The 17,700-nt window shown below is 46.9% G+C and overlaps 1 protein-coding gene across 1 annotated transcript in view; it reads left to right on the top strand.

The window, feature by feature from the left end:
* The first annotated feature begins 2,012 nt into the window (after positions 1 to 2,012).
* wwtr1 (WW domain containing transcription regulator 1) overlaps positions 2,013 to 17,700 on the top strand; it is a 116,193-nt gene continuing 100,505 nt past the window's right edge. Inside the window, exon 1 of the mRNA XM_078410451.1 lies at positions 2,013 to 2,668. Coding sequence (XP_078266577.1) covers positions 2,259 to 2,668 — 410 coding nt within the window. The 5' untranslated portion in view covers positions 2,013 to 2,258. The remainder of the gene's footprint in view (positions 2,669 to 17,700) is intronic.

Genomic DNA, 17,700 nt, shown 5'->3' with positions numbered 1-17,700 from the left:
GTATTGTTAAGGTGGAGATTGGCAGATTCTTGATTAGTAAGGGTGTCAAAAGTTACAGGGGGGAAGGCAGGAGAATGTGGTTGAGGAAAGATAGATCAGCCATTATTGAATGGCAGAATACACTCAATGGGCCGAATGGCCCACTTCTGCTCCTATGACTTATGAACTGCTGTACTGTTCCATGTACAGTTCTAGGTGGAATAGGCGACAATAGGAACTGCAGATACTGGAATCTTGAGCAAAGCAGAGCGCGGGAGGAACTCAGTGGGTCAGACAGCATCTGTGGAGGGAACAGCGAAGCATCTGAAGAAGGGTCTCGACCCAAAACGTTGCCTGTCATTTCCCTTCACAGGTGCTGCCTGACCCTACACCACTTGGTGCAGATGGCATAAGTTTAAGTTCATAAGTTGTAGGAGCAGAATTTGGCCATTCGGCCCATCAAGTCTACACCACCGTTCAATCATGGCTGATTTATCTTTTCATCTCAACCCCATTCTCCTGCCTTATCCCCGTAACCCCTGGCACCAGTACTAACCAAGAAAGGTGATTAAGGTGAGAGGGGAAAGATTTAAAAATATACTTGTGGGGTAATTTCTTCCAGCAGAGGGTGGTGGGTATATGAAACCAGAGGCAAGTACCATTACAACGTTTAAAAGACATTCGGACAGGTTTATGGATAAAAAAAGTTTCGAGGGATGTGGGCTAAAGGCAGGGAGAGGGGGTCAGCTTGGCCTTGTTTTGAGTTCTGTATGACTTTCATGGCAGGCTAGAGAGGGGAAGGGAAGGCAAAAACAAACAGAGGAACAGGGGAAGGGAGCGAGAGGCGAAGTAAACGTGAGGAGGAGAGCGAAAGCCAAAGACAAGCAGATAGAGTGACAGAAAAAAAATAGAGTGGGGGAGGGAGGCGGAGATTAAAATTCCTCTGATTCCATATATGGCAATAACAGAAAGGCAAAGTGATTTCGTGTCCGTTCGCTGTTCCTAAGGTCACACAACTCAAAAAACAAAAAAAAGGTGGGTGGGTGGGGGGAGAAACACCGACCCTTCAGCGAGAATGGGCGAGAGTGACTGCCATTCCCAGCCGGGATAGCACATTCCATCGGTGCGTCTGGGACTCTCTCTCTCTCTCTCTCCCCCCCCCCCTCTCTCTTTTGGTCGGTTTTCTTTTAATTTAAGTTTCGCAAAACTTGTTTTTTTGCACACCAGAACGAGCAGAACTTTCTCTCTCTCCCTGTGCCACTTTCTTTCTCTCCCTCCCTGCCCCCTCGTCCCCCATCTCCCTCACTACGTCTCTCTCTCTCTCTCTCTCTCTCTCCTCCCTGTCGCTCTCTCGTCCCCCTCTGCCCCCTTCTCTCTCTCTCTCACCCTACGCCTCTTTCTCTCCCCCCCTCCTCTCTCTCTCTCTCTCTCTCTCTCTTTCTTCCCCCCCCTCTCTCTCTCTCGCGGTGGGCTGTAACTAAAACAAAACCCCTCCCACCGGTCGGGAAGAAAGAAATACAAAGTTGGAAGAGAATGGGGGGAGGAGAATAAAGTTTTTTTCCCTTTGCCGGAGTTGTCTTTTTGTCGTTGAAGTGTTATTTACCCTCTCGGTGTGTGAGTGTATGTGTGTGAGTGTATGTGTGTGAGTATGTGTGAGTCTATGTGTGTGTGTGTGTGTGTATGAGTATGTGTGTGTGTGTGTGTGTGACTGTATGTGTGAGTGTGTGTGAGTGTGTGTGTGTGAGTGTATGTGTGTATGAGTGTGAGTGTGTGTGTGTGTGTGAGTGTGTGTGAGTGTATGTGTGTGAGAGGGAGGGATTGACAAAGCCTGGCTTCTCCAGGGGAGTTTGGCCCTTCTGCTTTGCTCAGGTCAAGTAACCCTGGGACTGTCAGCTCATGAATATGTAGAGGGAGGGAGGGAGGGAGGGAGGGAGGGAGTTGAGAGGCGGCGCTGATCCAGCGGGCGGGCGGGCGGGCGAGCGATCCTTGCGAATTGATTTCCAACTTTTTTTTTGTTGTTACTTGGCAGGAATTCGCAGACGGTCGATCATGAAAACGTTGATTCCTTCACATCCGCACTTTTGAGGAGCGGAGGGCAGGGGATGGGAGGGAGGAAAGTCCTTTTTTAAGCAACAAGAACCAAAAGTTTGAACCGTCAAAAGTTTTCCCAAAAGTTTTTCCAAAGTTTTTAAATTTTTAAAAAATTTTTAAAAACTTTTTACGTCCTTTCAATTCGCGCGCGAGTTTGCCTTGCCTTGCCTTGCCTTGCCTTGCCTGCCATGGATCCGAACCCGATCCCGCCGCCGGGTCAGACGATCGTCCGGGTGCTGGGGGACTCGGAGACCGACCTGGAAGCTTTATTCAACGCTGTGATGAATCCGAAGCCGGGCACCGTCCCACACCAGGTGCCCATGAGGATGAGGAAGCTCCCAGAGTCTTTCTTCAAGCAGCCCGACTCGGGATCCCACTCCAGGCAGTCGAGCACGGACTCCAGCAACAACTTGCCCCAACTGCAAGTTCAACACATCCGCTCTCACTCCTCTCCTGCCTCGCTGCCGGTCAGCGCTAACCCCAACCCGCAGCAGTACGGACATCTCCGGCAGCAATCATTCGATAACATCGACGACGTCCCATTGCCCCCGGGCTGGGAGATGGCCAAGACCCCATCGGGCCAGAGATACTTCCTAAAGTGAGTACTTTTGTACCAAACTGACCTTGCATTGTTGAAATCTCAACCCTGGGGGACCTTTGTTGAAATCTCAACCCTGGGGGACCTTGCAGGTTATTTGTGCAAGTGTCAGATTGTGAACAGCTTGTGGTGTGTTGGTGTAGACATCTCTCCCCCCCCCCTTCCCCCGACCTCCAGCCAGTGTTTGTATGTTTGTTTATCCTGGGCGACCTCAGTCAACACCAACAAGGGTCCTGACATGAGATAAGATGCAGGGATTAGAGGGGGGAGAAGGTGAATCTGGCTCTTTAAGTTATGTCCAAAAAAAGGATTGAGTTTGTTGGTGACATTTAATTAGTTGTTTTGTCAGTCCGCGAGAGGATATTGTGATCTTCAGGAAGAGATAACCCGTGTGGGAATTGTTGTACAGTCCAGTGGCCGGTTGGCAGGGAACTGTGTAGCAAAAGTTTTTGGCAAATCACGGCGTACTTCAATCACGGCTTGTCGAGTCGGATAGGTCGGGCAAAGCGAAGGGGGCGGGGTGGCTGTGATTGACGACGAGTTCTGTACAGTCAAATGTCCAATCTGTTGAAGAGTATTTACTGTGCTTTTTAAAAATACCAATAAACTCAATTCAGAATAACAAACATATACAAAACAAGGAGATAGATACAAAATATCAGACGCACAGAGTCTCTTGCCCAGAGTAGAGGAATCGAGAACCAGAGGACATAGGTTTAAGTTAAGACACAGGGGGAAAGATTTAATAGGAATCTGAAGGGTAACTTTTGCACACAAAGGGTGGGTGAGTGTATGGAACGAGCTGCCAGAGGAGGTAGCTGAGACAGGGACTTTTGCAACTTTTAAGAAAGTTTAGAAAGGTACCAGGATGGGACAGGTTTAGAGGGATATGGGCCAATCGCAGGCAGGTTGGACTAGTGTAGATGGGACATGTTGGCCGGTGTGGGCAAGTTGGCCTGGCGGGCCTGTTCCCACACTGTATGACTCTTATGACTATAAAATGCTGGAGTAATTCAGCGGGTCAGGCAGAATCTTTGGAGAAAAGGAAGAGGTGACGTTTCGGGTCACCCTGCCCCCCAATGTCCAGCAGCGGAAGGACCCCAGACTGTGGTCACCAAGCTTCAGTGCGTCCCTCAGCACATACTCCTGCAGTCTGGATTGGTAGCCAGTGTAGCCAGTCGGCAATACTCCCTGAAGGACATCTCGCTCTGCTGGGAAGTCAACATGTTTCGGGCAGACCAAAGAGCATCTGAGTTAATGACTTTCCAGCAGCACTTGACGTCCATCTCTGAGCGTGTCCCTGGGAACAGTCCGTGTGAATAACATTGTGTGCTTGTCAAGGCCACGGATGTGACACTACCCTGGCCATGCTCTCATTTCACTCCCACCATCGGGAAGATTTTTTTTTAACTTCAAAAATAAACTTTATTCAGATTTTTTAAAATTACAAAAAACAAACACTGTGGAAAAACACTTTTACATGCTCAGACGCTAGAGTCCTGGAGTCATACAGTGTGGAAACAGGCCCTTCCGCATAACTCTCTGTGCCCTTATGTGGCGACATTTGCATACATTGGGTAAGCAAGCAAAGAATTTCACTGGGACTTGTCACATGTGATATTCATTCACTCAACTTGCACACACCGACCAACATGTCCCTTCTACAATAGTCCCACCTGCCTGCGTTTGGCCTATATCCCTCTCAACCTATTCTATCCATGTACCTGTCTAAAGTTTTCTTAAACACTGCAAAAGTACCTGACATTGCTATCGACCTGCAAATCTCTAGATTCCACTTTAAATAGTGTCAAACTCAGTAGTTTGAAAACCATGACCGCCAGGTTCAAGAATAGCTTCTTCCCAACAACCATAAGGCTCTTGAACACTACACAACACTAACCTATAAACTTTGGACTCAGAAAGACACAAAATTCCCGAGTAACTCATCAGGTCAGGCAGCATCTCTGGAGAACATGGATAGGTGACATTTCGGGTTTGGACCCTTCTTCAGTTCCAACCTGAAACGTCACCAATCTATGTTCTCCAGGGATGCTGCCTGACCTGCTGAGCTACTCCAGCGTTTTGTGCCTTTCCTTGGTTAACCAGCCGTTCCTTGTTTCTAAATTTGGTTGAACTAAGGACATAGGGGTTTATTGCACTATCAAGCTTATTAACGCATTGAATTTTCATTTATTAGATGTTATCTATGTCCATATTGTATACAGGCCTGTTGTGCTGCTGCAAATAAGAATTTTATTGTCCCGTTGTCGGTACATGGAACAATTGACTCTTGGCATTTTGAACAGGGCAGTGCTATGACCGATCCTCTGCAGTTAAATCTGGTGTGAGAACAACAACTATTCATTGTGCACACCAGTGTGTGTATAAACTCCAATCTCAGGCCACTTTGCACCAGATCTCATGCAAACTCCATTCCCCTCATCGTGGTTCCAACTGCATTGGGAGCAATCTCAAAAGTAGCAATGACATGGGGAAGCCACTGCCTCACTCCATGGACCTGGGTTCAATCCTGACCTCCATTGCCATCTATGTGGAGTTTGCCTGTTCTCCCTGCGAACAAATTAGTCTCTCCCCCATATCCCCAAGACAGGTACTATCAGGTAATATTGCAATGTTTCAGAAACATTTAGATAGGTACAGGGATTGGATTGGATGAGAGGGATGTGGGCCAAATGTAGGCAGATGGGACTAATGTAGATGGGGCATTTTGGTCAGCTTGGACAAGTTGGGCTGAAGGGTCTGTTACCACGCTGTATGACTCAATGACTATGACAAGCATGTTGGTAGATTAATTGACTATTGCAAATTGTCCCCAATACATAGATGAATAGTCGACTCTGCAAGGACTTGATGGGAAAGTGGAGGGAATAAAGTTTGATAGTTTAAGTATGTGAATGCTGGTTGGTGCAGATGTGGTGAACTCAATGGCTTGCTTATGTATTTGTGACATTGGTATCTCAATCACCACTCATTGACGACCCAATGGGAACCTAGTTGAGGGTGGCACGGTGGCGCAGTTGTAGAGTTGCTGCCTCACAGCGCCAGAGACCCGAGTTTGAACCTGACTACGGGTACTGTCGATATGGAGTTTGCACGTTCTCCCTGTGACCGTGTGGGTTTTCTCCGGGTGCTCAGGTTTTCTCCCACACTCCAAAGACTTACAGGTTTGTAGGTTAAGTGGCTTTTGTATAATTGTCCCTAGAGTGTCGGTTAGAACTAGTGTACGGGGCTCGCTGGTCAGTGCGGAATCGCTGGGCGAAGGGCCTGTTTCCATGCCGTCTTCCGAGGCTGACTTTGCAGGCTGTAATCTCGGCCCCCCCCTGGAGGCCGTGACCCCTGTTAGTCTGGCAAAATGGATACTGGAGGGGGGCCGAGTTGCAAAGTTGCTAGAAAATCAGTGGTGGACAAATATTGCTTTCAATCATCAAACCAGGTTTTTGAACTGCTAACCCAAGAATCTAATTACAATAACATTGAATTTCCCCCACCTAACACAGAATAAGATGCGATCAGTTATTATTTTGACAAGTGCCAGCTGTTGATTGTTGACAGATTTGTTACTTCTGAGAAATCAAGTGAAAAGATGCCAGATTTACAAGCGACTGGACTGTTAATGGGAATGTTGTTATTCAACAATAATACTTTGTGACATTCCATCAATGCGATGTTGTACAAATCCTTTTCCATCTTCAACATGGAAGAAAAGATCAAGATAAACACAAAGTGCTGGAGTAGCACAGTGGGTCAGGCAACATCTCTGGAGAGCATGGATAGGTGACGTTTCAGGCTGGAACCCTTCCTTAAGCTTATAGGGGAGGGGAAAGAAAGCTGCAAGAGGGGAATGATAGGACAAAGGGTGGCAGATATAGGTTGATATAGGAGAGGAGGATTATTTGATAGGAAGATGGCTTGAAATAGTCAGAGATGGAGAAAACAGAAGGTGTGAGATAAGAGGATTTGGGTGGGAAGGGATGAGCGAACCAAGGAGTAGCGGAGGGAGCGGTCTCTGCAGAAGGCTGAAAGGGGTGGGGATGGGTACATGTGACTGGTGATGGGATCATGTTGGAGATCCTTCTCCAGACTGATTGTGGTGGGGAGGGGTGGCGGGGGGGGGGGGGGGGGGGAGAAAGCCGGAAGAGAGGTGGGGGTGGGACAAAGTCTGGGTCGTGATAGGCGGATGCAGGTGATGGGGCAGGGGGTTGGTTGGAAGATGGTTGGACAAAGGCAAGAGATGAAATGTCCAAAAGTGTGGGTTAAGGAGAAAAGAATAGAAGAGGCACAGAAAGTGGAGCCAGGGGAAGGGATGCAGGTAAAAAGGACACAAAGTGCTGGAGTGACTCAGTGGGTCAGGCAGCATCCTTGGTGAACATGGATAGGTGACGTTTTGGGTCGAGACCCTTCTTGAGTGATTGTAGATTGTAGTGGGGGGGGGGGGAAGAAAGCTTGAAATGGGGAGAGATAGGACAAAGCGTGGCAGGTAATAGGTCGTGGAACAGGATGGGTGTTGGAAAGAAGGGAAGGGGTGAAATGCGTGCGAATCCAACTCACTTTCAGCACGAATGGGCTCACAAAATTGCCACAAAATAATTATTTAAACTTGCATATTTGTGCTTCAGCTTTTATGTTTTATTTTGAGGTTGCCTCTCAACCACCCATTATTGTCGCTCCAGCAACAGGAATAAAATCACCACATCCACGATTTTACAGCAATTCTGATTTTTTTTGTTGTTTTGTTTATTTCCCACCCTGTGAGGTTTGGACCATGAGCAAAATAGCTCAGCATAATAATTAAAGTTCTGGTTTAACAAAAACAACTGCTTGCTTGTTTCCTGGTGTGTATTTATGTAGCAGATGGGAATAGTTTTGAAGAAACGACCATGCCTTAACTTGGTATTCTTGAGCTTGAACACAGAAAGTTGTGACTCGACCACAAACAGAAAAAAAAAGCGCATAATCTGCCAAGAAAATAACCCTGATGGTTTCAAAAGTCTGACGTCATATAATGCTCCTAACATTGGGGTTTGTCATTTTGCTGGCTTGCTATGGCATGTGTCCCAATCCACTCTCAGCCAGAATGCAGTTTCCCAGGGAGACTGTCATAGAGTAAGGGTAAGGGTCTAGAATTTGTTGCGTCGTTTGTGCACTCTCCCCCGCCCCAGTTATTCAAACATTTAGAATTATTTTTAATTCGCACTGAGGAAGAGTCAATTATTTTCTTGGAGCGTCATTTGAAGCTGAAAACATATTTAAGGTGGGAGGAGCAAAGTTTAGAGGAGACAATCTTTTTACAAGGAGGGTGATGAGTGCCTGGCATGCTCTGCCGGGGGTGGTGGTTGAGGCCGATACGATAGTGACGTTTAAGCATTTAAGAGACTTTTGGATAGGCACATGGATATGCAAGGAATAGAGAGATGCGAATTATGTTTAGTTTAATGTCACGTGTATCGAGGTACAGTAAAAAATCTTTGTCGCGTGCTATCCAATTAGCGGAAAGACAATACATGATTACATGTTTACATGATTACAATCGAGCCGTCCACAGTGTATAGATACATGGTAAAGGGAATAACGTGAATAACGTTTAGTGCAAGATAAAGTCCAGTCAAGTCCGATCAGAGGTGGTCCGAGGGTCTCCAATGAGGTAGATGGTAGCTCAGGACTGCTCACTAGTCATTGATAGGCTGGTTCTATGTGTAGGCAGCTAAGAGTTGGGCTTTGCATCATGTTCAGCACAGACATTGTGGGCCGAAGGGCCTTGTTCTTGTGCTGTGCTGTTCTATGTTCAATGATATGATCGTGGTCTGTTCATGTCTGATTTTCACCTATCAGTTGTTGCTTGCTTGGAGTACAGCAGAGTTATTAACTTGCGTGGGTAAATGACTCAGGGACCTGAGCTGCAATCTCACGATGGAATTTTAATCCCGTCATTAACGGTGGCCAAACAAACTACCAGATTGTTGTAAAAACTCAAGTGGTTCAGTGTTGTCCTTTAGGAAAGAGTAGTTGCCGTCTTTACCTGATCTGGCTGATACTGTATGTGACTTCAACCCCTCAAAGTGGTTGATTCTTTAATGCCCAGTCAGTTCAGGATCAATTAAGACAGAGACACAAGGGACTGCCGTTAATGGAATCTAGCGTAGAACACAAAGTGCTTGAGCAACTCTGGGTCAGGTGGCATCTCTGGAGGAAATGGATAAGACGAAGTTTTGGGTCGGGACCCTTCTTCAGGGTGAAAAATCAAGGATGTCCATTGCCTGTGATGTTCTCCTAATTAACAATGAGGTTTTCCTACTATCAAAGGTGCGTTGCTATCCTTTGAAAGGCACTTAACAATAGGTTCTCGGATCATTATTGCTGTGCTGCTTGTGGGAGCTTACTGACTTTAGAGATACAGCGCAGAAACTGGCCCTTCGGCCCACCGAGTCTCGCCAACCAGTGATCACACCGTACACTAGCACTATCCTACACACTTGGGACGATTTGCAATTTTACCTAGGCTAATTAACCTACAAACCCGTACGTCTTTGAAGTGTGGGAGGAAACCGGAGCATCCAAAAAAACCCACGGAGCCACAGGGAGAACGTACAAACTGTGTACAGATAAGGTTTCAAGGTCAGTTTATTGTCAATTGAGGTACAGCACCCGCGGTCAGCACCAAACCCGGGTCTTTGGCACTGTAAGGTAGCAACTCTACCACTGCGCCACTGTGTGCAAACTTGGCTGCTGCCCTTCCAAAGTTACAACAGTAACTACTGTTTTGAAGCACGTGATTTGCCATGAAGTATTTTGAAGCCTTATAAAGTGTTCCAAAAATACACTTTATTCCTTTCAACCTGTCAAAGATGTTGAAGACTGGTGTCAAAGGACTGAAAACATTGTTGGAAAGGACTGAAACCAGTCTTCACACGTCACCAGGTGGAAGGCAGTTTGACTTACCTTTGGCAGAATTATTCTGTGATCCATGTAATGTTTGGTACAAACATTATTTGCTGTTTCAGATATAATATATATTATCCCCATGTAAAAGATTCAAGACAGAGTGAAGATTGTTCTTGCCAAGAAATGTCTCAGTGAATTCAGTCAAAGGGCCTATTTCCGTGTTGGGTGACTCTATGACACAAAATGGTTACAATCCAACTCCTTCCACACATACTGCCCGACCTGCTCAATTCCTCTGGCACTTTATGCATTGCGTTCAGTGTTCACACTGTGGTCTTCTCTATATCGGAGAAATCAAACACTTCTTCAGACTGAAAGTGAGGGGTGGGGAATAAACTGGAGGCGAGAAAAGATCACAACAAATTAGGGCCGGCAACAGATGACCTCAGGAAGGGTGGAGCCCATAATGGCCCATTGTGGGCTGGGGAAGGCGTGATAATGAGAGGGATACAAGGCTGCGAACAGTGGAACTGGTAGGACAACTAGGGTGAGGGAGTGGGTGAGAGGGGGGTGGGGTAGGGGTGGGGGGGGGGGGGTGGGGTGGGGGGGGGGGTGGGGTGGGGTGGGGAGGAGGGGAGAGAATGCAGGTGTTACTTGAAATTAGAGAAATCAACATTCAGACTGCTGGGTTGTAAGCTGCCCAAGTGAAGTATGAGAAGCTGTTCCTCCAATTTACGTGTGGCCTCACTCTGGCAGAAGAGGAGGCCCAGGACAGAAAGGTCAGTACAGGGATGTATGGATCACCATGGAAACCCATTTGGTTCATCAACGCTCTTCAGGGAAGGAGATCTACTCTTCAGACATGGCCTGGTCTACTTCACTGCAAAACGACAACAATGGAGTCAGTGCAGTGACACAGAGGGTTGAGCTGCTGCCTCATAGCCCCTGCGAGCTGGGTGCAATCCTGACATCCACTGCTGTCTAGATGGAGTTTGCACGTTCTCCCTGTGACTGTGCTCCCGTCTGGGTAGGTTAATTTGGCCATTATTAATTGCACCTTGGTTGTGGGTGGGGGAGAGTTGATGGAATATCGCAAGAACTAATTGGGATTAGTGCATCTTTTGGCGAACAGATTTGATGGGCTGATGACCCGTTTTCTAACCCGTAGTTGAGTCTCACCTGTTGCCTGAAATGGCTCCCAGTGCAAATCTCCCAGTTCAAAGATAATCAGTATATTGACTGATTGATCTGATTGAAAGATACAGAATGGAAACAGGACATTCAGCCCACCGAGACCCACCAACCATCAGTCACCCCTTCACACTGGTTCTTTGTTATCCCACTTTAGCACCCTCTTCCTACACACTAGGGGCAATTTACAGAGGCCAATTCAACATGGAAACAGGTCTTTCAGTCCACCGAATCTGCGCCGACCAGCAATCACCCAGTAGACTAGCACTATCCTATATACGAGGGACGATTTACAATTTTTAAGAAGCCAATTAACCTGCAAACCCACACTTCTTTGGGATGTGCGAGGAATCTAGAGCACCCGGAGAAAACAAATGCAGTCATGGGGAGAATGAGCAAACTCCACACAGACAGCATTCGAGGTCAGGATTGAACCTGGGTCTCCGGCGTCGTGAGGCAGCGCCTCTACCGGCTCTGCCACTGGGCTGCCTATATTGGCAGTGCTGGAAATCTGAAACAAAATGTAGAATAACTCACTGAGCAGACAGTATCTGTGGAGACAGAGCTGAAGACCTTAAATATGGACCTACATCCTACCCTTGTCAGCAATGCCCAAATCCTGTAATTGGTTTTAAAATAAAACCAGAGGTGGAATTATAGTCAGTGCTTTTATCTTCACATAGTGATGACTGGTTTTTGCTCTGCTTGTTGCTGCTAATGGCTTTATGCCCAGCAGCAAATCCTCCCCCCCCTCCCCACACTATGACACTACTGATCTCAAAAGGAAATCACCACACACACAACAGATAGGCTTCTGTCTTGTGCTGGCACCTACGGGATCCCTGCTAGTTGGTGACATCAAACTAGCAAGTGCATCGAAATGGCTCCAAATGCTCTCACTGAGATCCCTGTGTACCGACCAAGCCACTGACTAATCAGGGGCAGGAGGATGCATACACCATTTGGTATCCGACTTTATTGGATGCTGATACTTTCAAAGTGATGATCGAACTTAGAGTTCTAATGATACCCTACTCTGTGGGCGCACCTAGGAGAAGCATGACACCAAAAGGCTGCATGAAAGACTTAGCCAAATGATTGTTGTGTGTGATTTTTTTTAGAACACTGCATTTGTAACAAACAAATTTTGCAAGCAAATCTTATTTTATCTTGGTATATATAGGAAATGGTGTGTGTACGCATGTGTGTGTATGTGTACTCGTATGCTTATATGCATGCGTGTATGTATGCATGAGTGTGAATGAATTCTTTTTTATAGATGTGTGTATGTGCGATGTGTACATGTGCTTGTACAGGCATGCATGTGTGAGTGCATGTGTCTATGTGTAAGTGTGTATGTACTTGTGCAGGCATTCATGTGTATGTGTGTATATGCAGATGTGTGTGCATGTACAGACATGTATGTGTGTGTGCACGTGTGTGCAAGTGTACATGTGTGTATGTGCATGGTAGACACAAAATGCTGGAGTAACTCGGGACAGGCAGCATCTCTGGAGAGAAGGAATGGGTGACGTTGCGGGTCGAGACCCTTCTTCAGACTGATGTCAGAGGAGTGGGCGGGACAAAGATAGAATGTAGTCAGGGACAGTATGACCGGTGGGAGAACTGGGAAGGGGGAGGGGATAGAGGGAGAGAGGGAAAGCAAGGGCTGTTTGAAGTTAGAAAAGTCAATGTTCATACTGCTGTGTAAACTGGTGTAAACTGTGTAAACGGGTGTAAACTGCCCAAGCGAAATATGAGGTGCTGTTCCTCCAATTTGTGCTGGGCCTCACTCTGACAATGGAGGAGGCCCAGGACAGAAAGGTCAGTGTGGGAATGGGAGGGGGAGTTAAAGTGCTGAGCAACCGGGAGATCAGGTATGTTAAGGCGGACTGAGCGGAGGAGTTCAGCGAAACGATCGCCGAGCCTGCGCTTGGTCTCGCCGATGTACAGAAGTTGACACCTGGAACAGCGGATACAGTAGATGAGGTTGGAGGAGGTGCAGGTGAACCTCTGCCTCACCTGAAATGTATGTGCGAACCTGTTTGCTTGTGCAGAGATGTATGTGTGTGTGTGTGTGCATGTGAACACACGTGCGCATGTGTTCGACAAAGGAACAAATGGCGAGGTGACCCTAACCCAAACTCTTGTAGTCCATCATGTGTAGGAAGGAACTGCAGATGCTGGTTTGTACCGAAGATAGACACAAAGTGCTGGAGTAACTCAGCGGGTCGGGCAGCGTGTCTGGAGAAAATGGAACAGGTGACGTTTTGGGTCGGAACACTTCTCCGAAAAAGTTACTCCAGAACTTTGTGTCTACCTTGTTGCTGTCCGATTCATGAAAAATCTCCCTGGATTTCAAGCAGACATTTGACTCTCCATGAAAAATGATAATACTCTCATGGCGTCTGATTTGATGACTCATTTCAGTGTGACATGAATGTATAGTAGCCACATTGGAGTGCAGAATGAGTCAGCAGAGCTTTGAACCGACTGAGCTAATGAATGAACCACTGTAGTCACTGCACAGATTTGTTCTGATTTTCATGGGAGAGAAATCTTAACATGGGTACTTGTTTTTTGTGGATAAAGGCAGGATGTTTTTCTTAATTATGGACCATTTTATTTAACATAATGGCATTAAAATTCCTCAAACCAACTGGGGCAAGGGACTCATAGATTTAGTTGCATTTTGTTGTTAACCAGCTGTCTCTGTCTTTCTTGAGCTTGTCCACTAAACCATGTCTCATCTTGGCTCTCCTCCTTTGTAACCCTGATCTATCATCTTTCGCCAGTTATTCCAAAAACCCCTCTCATCTTGTCCATCAGACCCACCAGCCACTCCCGATTGCAAGCATACTTTTGTCATCAATGTTCTTAAACATCTCGTTTCTCCCAAATTGTGCTTATCTTTCCTCTAACTTGACTATTGAACCAGTCCCTTCACAGGTTAGCTCTTGTGTATTAACCAGCATCTACAGTTCTTTGTTTCTACTGGACGCTGCTTCAAGCTGGGACCCTTTTTCATGTTCATAAGATATAGGAGCAAAATTAGGCCACTCAGCCCATCAAGTTTACTCTGCCCTTCAATCACGGCTGATCTACCTTTCCCCCTCAACCCCATTCTCCTGCCTTCTCCCCATAACCCCTGACATCTGTACTAATCAGCCCTTCTTCTACATTTACCTGCTTGGTTTATGCTTTGATTAGTCATCTAGATTTTTTTTTTAGATTTAGAGATACAGCGCGGAAATAGGCCCTTCGGCCCACCGGGTCCGCACCGCCCAGCGATCCCCACACATTAACACTATCCTACACCCGAGGGACAATTTTTACATTTGCACAGCCAATTAACCTACATACCTGTACGTCTTTGGAGTGTGGGAGGAAACCGAAGATCTCGGAGAAAACCCACGCAGGTCACGGGGAGAACGTACAAACTCCGTACAGACGGCGCCCGTAGTCAGGATCGAACCTGAGTCTCCGGCGCTGCATTCGCTGTAAGGCAGCAACTCTACCGCTACGCCACTGTGACGCCCAGTATCTATCAGTATTTTCTCCAGTGAAACGCTAGGACCCGAGTCTTTGCCTTCGACTTCCCTCCACAAAATTTGGATTCTCCCACTTATTCCGATCACCTCTCTTATTTGTTCTCAGGCTGAGCGTCACTGTCCACAGCTTTGTCCCCTCATTTAACTTCAAGCTCAGCTTCCGATCCTGTTGCACCTCACTTTGTCACAAAACGTGTCCACCACCATCTCCATAATTTGCCTCCCTCGGTCACATTGGAGGCATTTCACAGGAACATTATGTATTCTGAATAAGACAGGGCAATGGACAGGAGGCACAGTGGTAGAGTTGCTGACTTACATCGCCAGATACCCGGGTTCGATCCTGACTACGGAGTACTGTTTGTACGGAGTTTGTACGTTCTCCCTGTGACCGCGTGGGCTTTCTCCGGGTGCTCCGGTTTTCTCCCACACTCCAAAGAGGTACAGGTTTTGTGGTTAATTGGCTTCGGTAAAAATTGTAAATTGTCCCTAGTGCGTAGGATAATGCTAGTGTACAGGGATCGCTGGTCAGCGCGGAGTCGGTTGGTCAAAGGACCTGTTTCCACGCTGTATCACTAAAATAAACTAAACTAAAGCTAGATGCTGACAGGTGTGCAACGAGGGCTCTTTATTATCTTACCGTCAGCCATGAAAGTTAGCTGCTGGTTTTTGGTGTCAGTGCTGATCCTTACCAGTGGATGGCCATCCATATCAGTGACTAACCGGCCTCCCATTAATCTGTCCAGTTTTGTTTGAAGAGGAACTGGAGAGTTGGAACCAAAATTATGAGGGCATTGTTACCTTGTGAGCCCGTATTATAAATATGTTTATATTTATAGAATGGTTTCAGTTCGGCTTGCCAATCGGGTCCAGCCCAGAGCATGTTGGAACATGTCTGCAAAGAAAGCCAGTGTGGTAGAAGTGATTGTTTGAATTGACTTGTTGTACCCAAACCGGCTTGGAAAGTGTGTACTTGTGTTGGAATTGTTAATATTGTCATTCTTGGTTTAGTTTATTCATAATTTATTGTCAGATACACCAGAGTGCATTAACATACCTTGTTCACATGAAGCCCAAAGAGAAAACAGTATAGAGTCACAGACTCGTACTGCACAGAACATGGCCCTACATCCATGCCGACCAAGATGCCCATCTATGCTAGTCCCGCCGCCTGCATTTGGCCAACGCCCCTCGGAACCTTGCCAATAAATGGATCCGTCCAAGTGTCTTTTAAATGTTGTTATAGTACCTGCCTCAACCACCTCCTCTGGCAACTCATTCCATACAACCACCATCCTCTGATTGAGAAAGTTGCCCCTCAGATTCCTATTAAATCTTCCCCCCCCCACCTTAAACCGATGTCCTCGGGTTCTCGATTCCCTTACTCTGAGCAAGGGACTCTGTGCGTATACCCGATCTATTCCTCTCGTGATTTTCTCTGCCGACCCGAAAACGGCACCCATCCTTTTTCTCCAGAGATGCTGCCTGACCCGCTGAGTTACTCCAGCACTTTGTGTCTATCTTTGGTTTATAAACCAGCATCTGCAGTTCTTTGTTTCTGAAGATTGATAGTGGCAGTCTTTTTATCAAAGTCATTCAACTTTCAAAGGCAAATCTGCAATGCTTTGATTGGTTTAGTTGAGAGATACAGCGCGGAGACTGAGTCCGTGACAAACAGCGATCTCTGCACACTCGCACTATCCTACACAGACCAGGGACAATTTACAATTTTACCAAAGCCAATTAACCGACAAACCAGTATGTCTTTGGAGCGTGGGAGAAAACAGGATCACCCAGAGAATATCCATACGGTTCCAGAGAGAACGTACAAACTCTGAGTGGACAGCACTCGTAGTCAGGATGGAACCCGGGTCACTGGCGCTGTAAGGCAGCAACTCTACCGCTGCGCCACCGCGCTACCTTATGCTTTGCCTTTTGTTACTTGATCCGTGTTTGAGGTCTTCTGCACGAGAGGCCAACTCTTCCACACAGAATATTTACACACGGCATGGAATGGTTTTACTGTTGGGGGTTTATAGCAGGGACCAGACCATTGGCAATGGGCTGGAGTGAAGAGCTTTGGGTGAACCCCATTCTCCTGCAAAAAGCTTTTTACAACCTACGCTACACTTTGCTTTGGATTTTGCAAGAGTTTCAGCTAGGAGAGCAATTCCACAGTCCGTGGCAGTGCATTCCCATCACTCTCTGGGCCGCCGAATCCGCTCTGACTAACGATCACCCAGACATTAGTTCTATCCCACACGCTAGGGACAATTCACAGAAGCCAATTAACCTGCAAACCCGCACATCATTGGAATGTGGGAGGAAACCGAAGTACCCGGAGAAAACCCACGTGGTCACAGGAAGAATGTACAAACTCCCATACGTTCAGGATCGAACCCGGGTCTCTGGCGCTGTAAGACAGCAACTCTACCTCTGCCCCACTGTGTTCTTGTCAGATGATTACATTGAGGGGTGGAGTCAACAGGCTTGACATCCAATTACCCAGGGCAGGGGGCTTCTGTGGCGCACAGTTACAGACACAAACCTTATGCCCCATTACGGAGTTGGAATTATTTTACAATTCTACGGAAAAGAACTCCTTTAGAAGCAAGAGACCTTATAGAGAGAGAGCGCAATGGTGCGCTGGCGTGCTGAATTGATGGGCTGATCACCCATCGCGCTTCTCACAATTGTGACAGTATTGTTGGGCTGTTGGCTTGCAGCAGCTCGGAAAGGTCACAGCTATTTTGGTTTCAATCATGTGTCACCAGTTCTTGATTTAAAGCACTCGAGTTCTTGAATTTGATGAGGGCCAGGGAGTGCAAACAACCCCTGCAGTACCCAGCCCGCCCATGTATGGAGCAGCTAAACTTGATGCCGAGGAGTGCAGCCACACATTTTGCTGGTAGAATGGCGGGCAATGTTGCAAGATAAACTATCCCATTCTTGAATGGGTGCAGAACGAGAAAAGGAATTGGAGATAGGCACAAAGTGCTGGAGAAACTCAGCGGACAGGCAGCATCTCTGGAGAAAAAGGATGGGTGGTGTTTGGGTTTGGGGCCCTTCATTAAAAAAAACTGGAGCTCTTTGTGCAAAATCGTTTACAAGTCACTGGTGGTTAGACAGACAGGATCCTGGATAGATCCGCCGTGATTAAATGGCAGAGTAGACTTGCTGGGCCGAATGGCCTAATTCTGCTCCAGGAAATTACAAATCTATGATTGTATAGGTTGAGTGCAAAAGCAAGGTATGTAGAACCTTTGTAGATCTCTAGCCTGGGCATGGGTGGGATGTTCTTTGGTTGCAGCAGAGGCTTACTAGAATGGATCGTTTGGAGAAGCTGAGGTTCTTCCTGAGAGCAAAGAAGGTTGGAGGTGATTGCTTAAA

This window comes from Rhinoraja longicauda, chromosome 13 (assembly GCF_053455715.1).
Source record: "Rhinoraja longicauda isolate Sanriku21f chromosome 13, sRhiLon1.1, whole genome shotgun sequence".
Lineage (NCBI taxonomy): Eukaryota > Metazoa > Chordata > Chondrichthyes > Rajiformes > Arhynchobatidae > Rhinoraja > Rhinoraja longicauda.
Note: the sequence above shows the minus strand (reverse complement) of the source record. Positions and strands in the feature narration are given on the sequence as shown.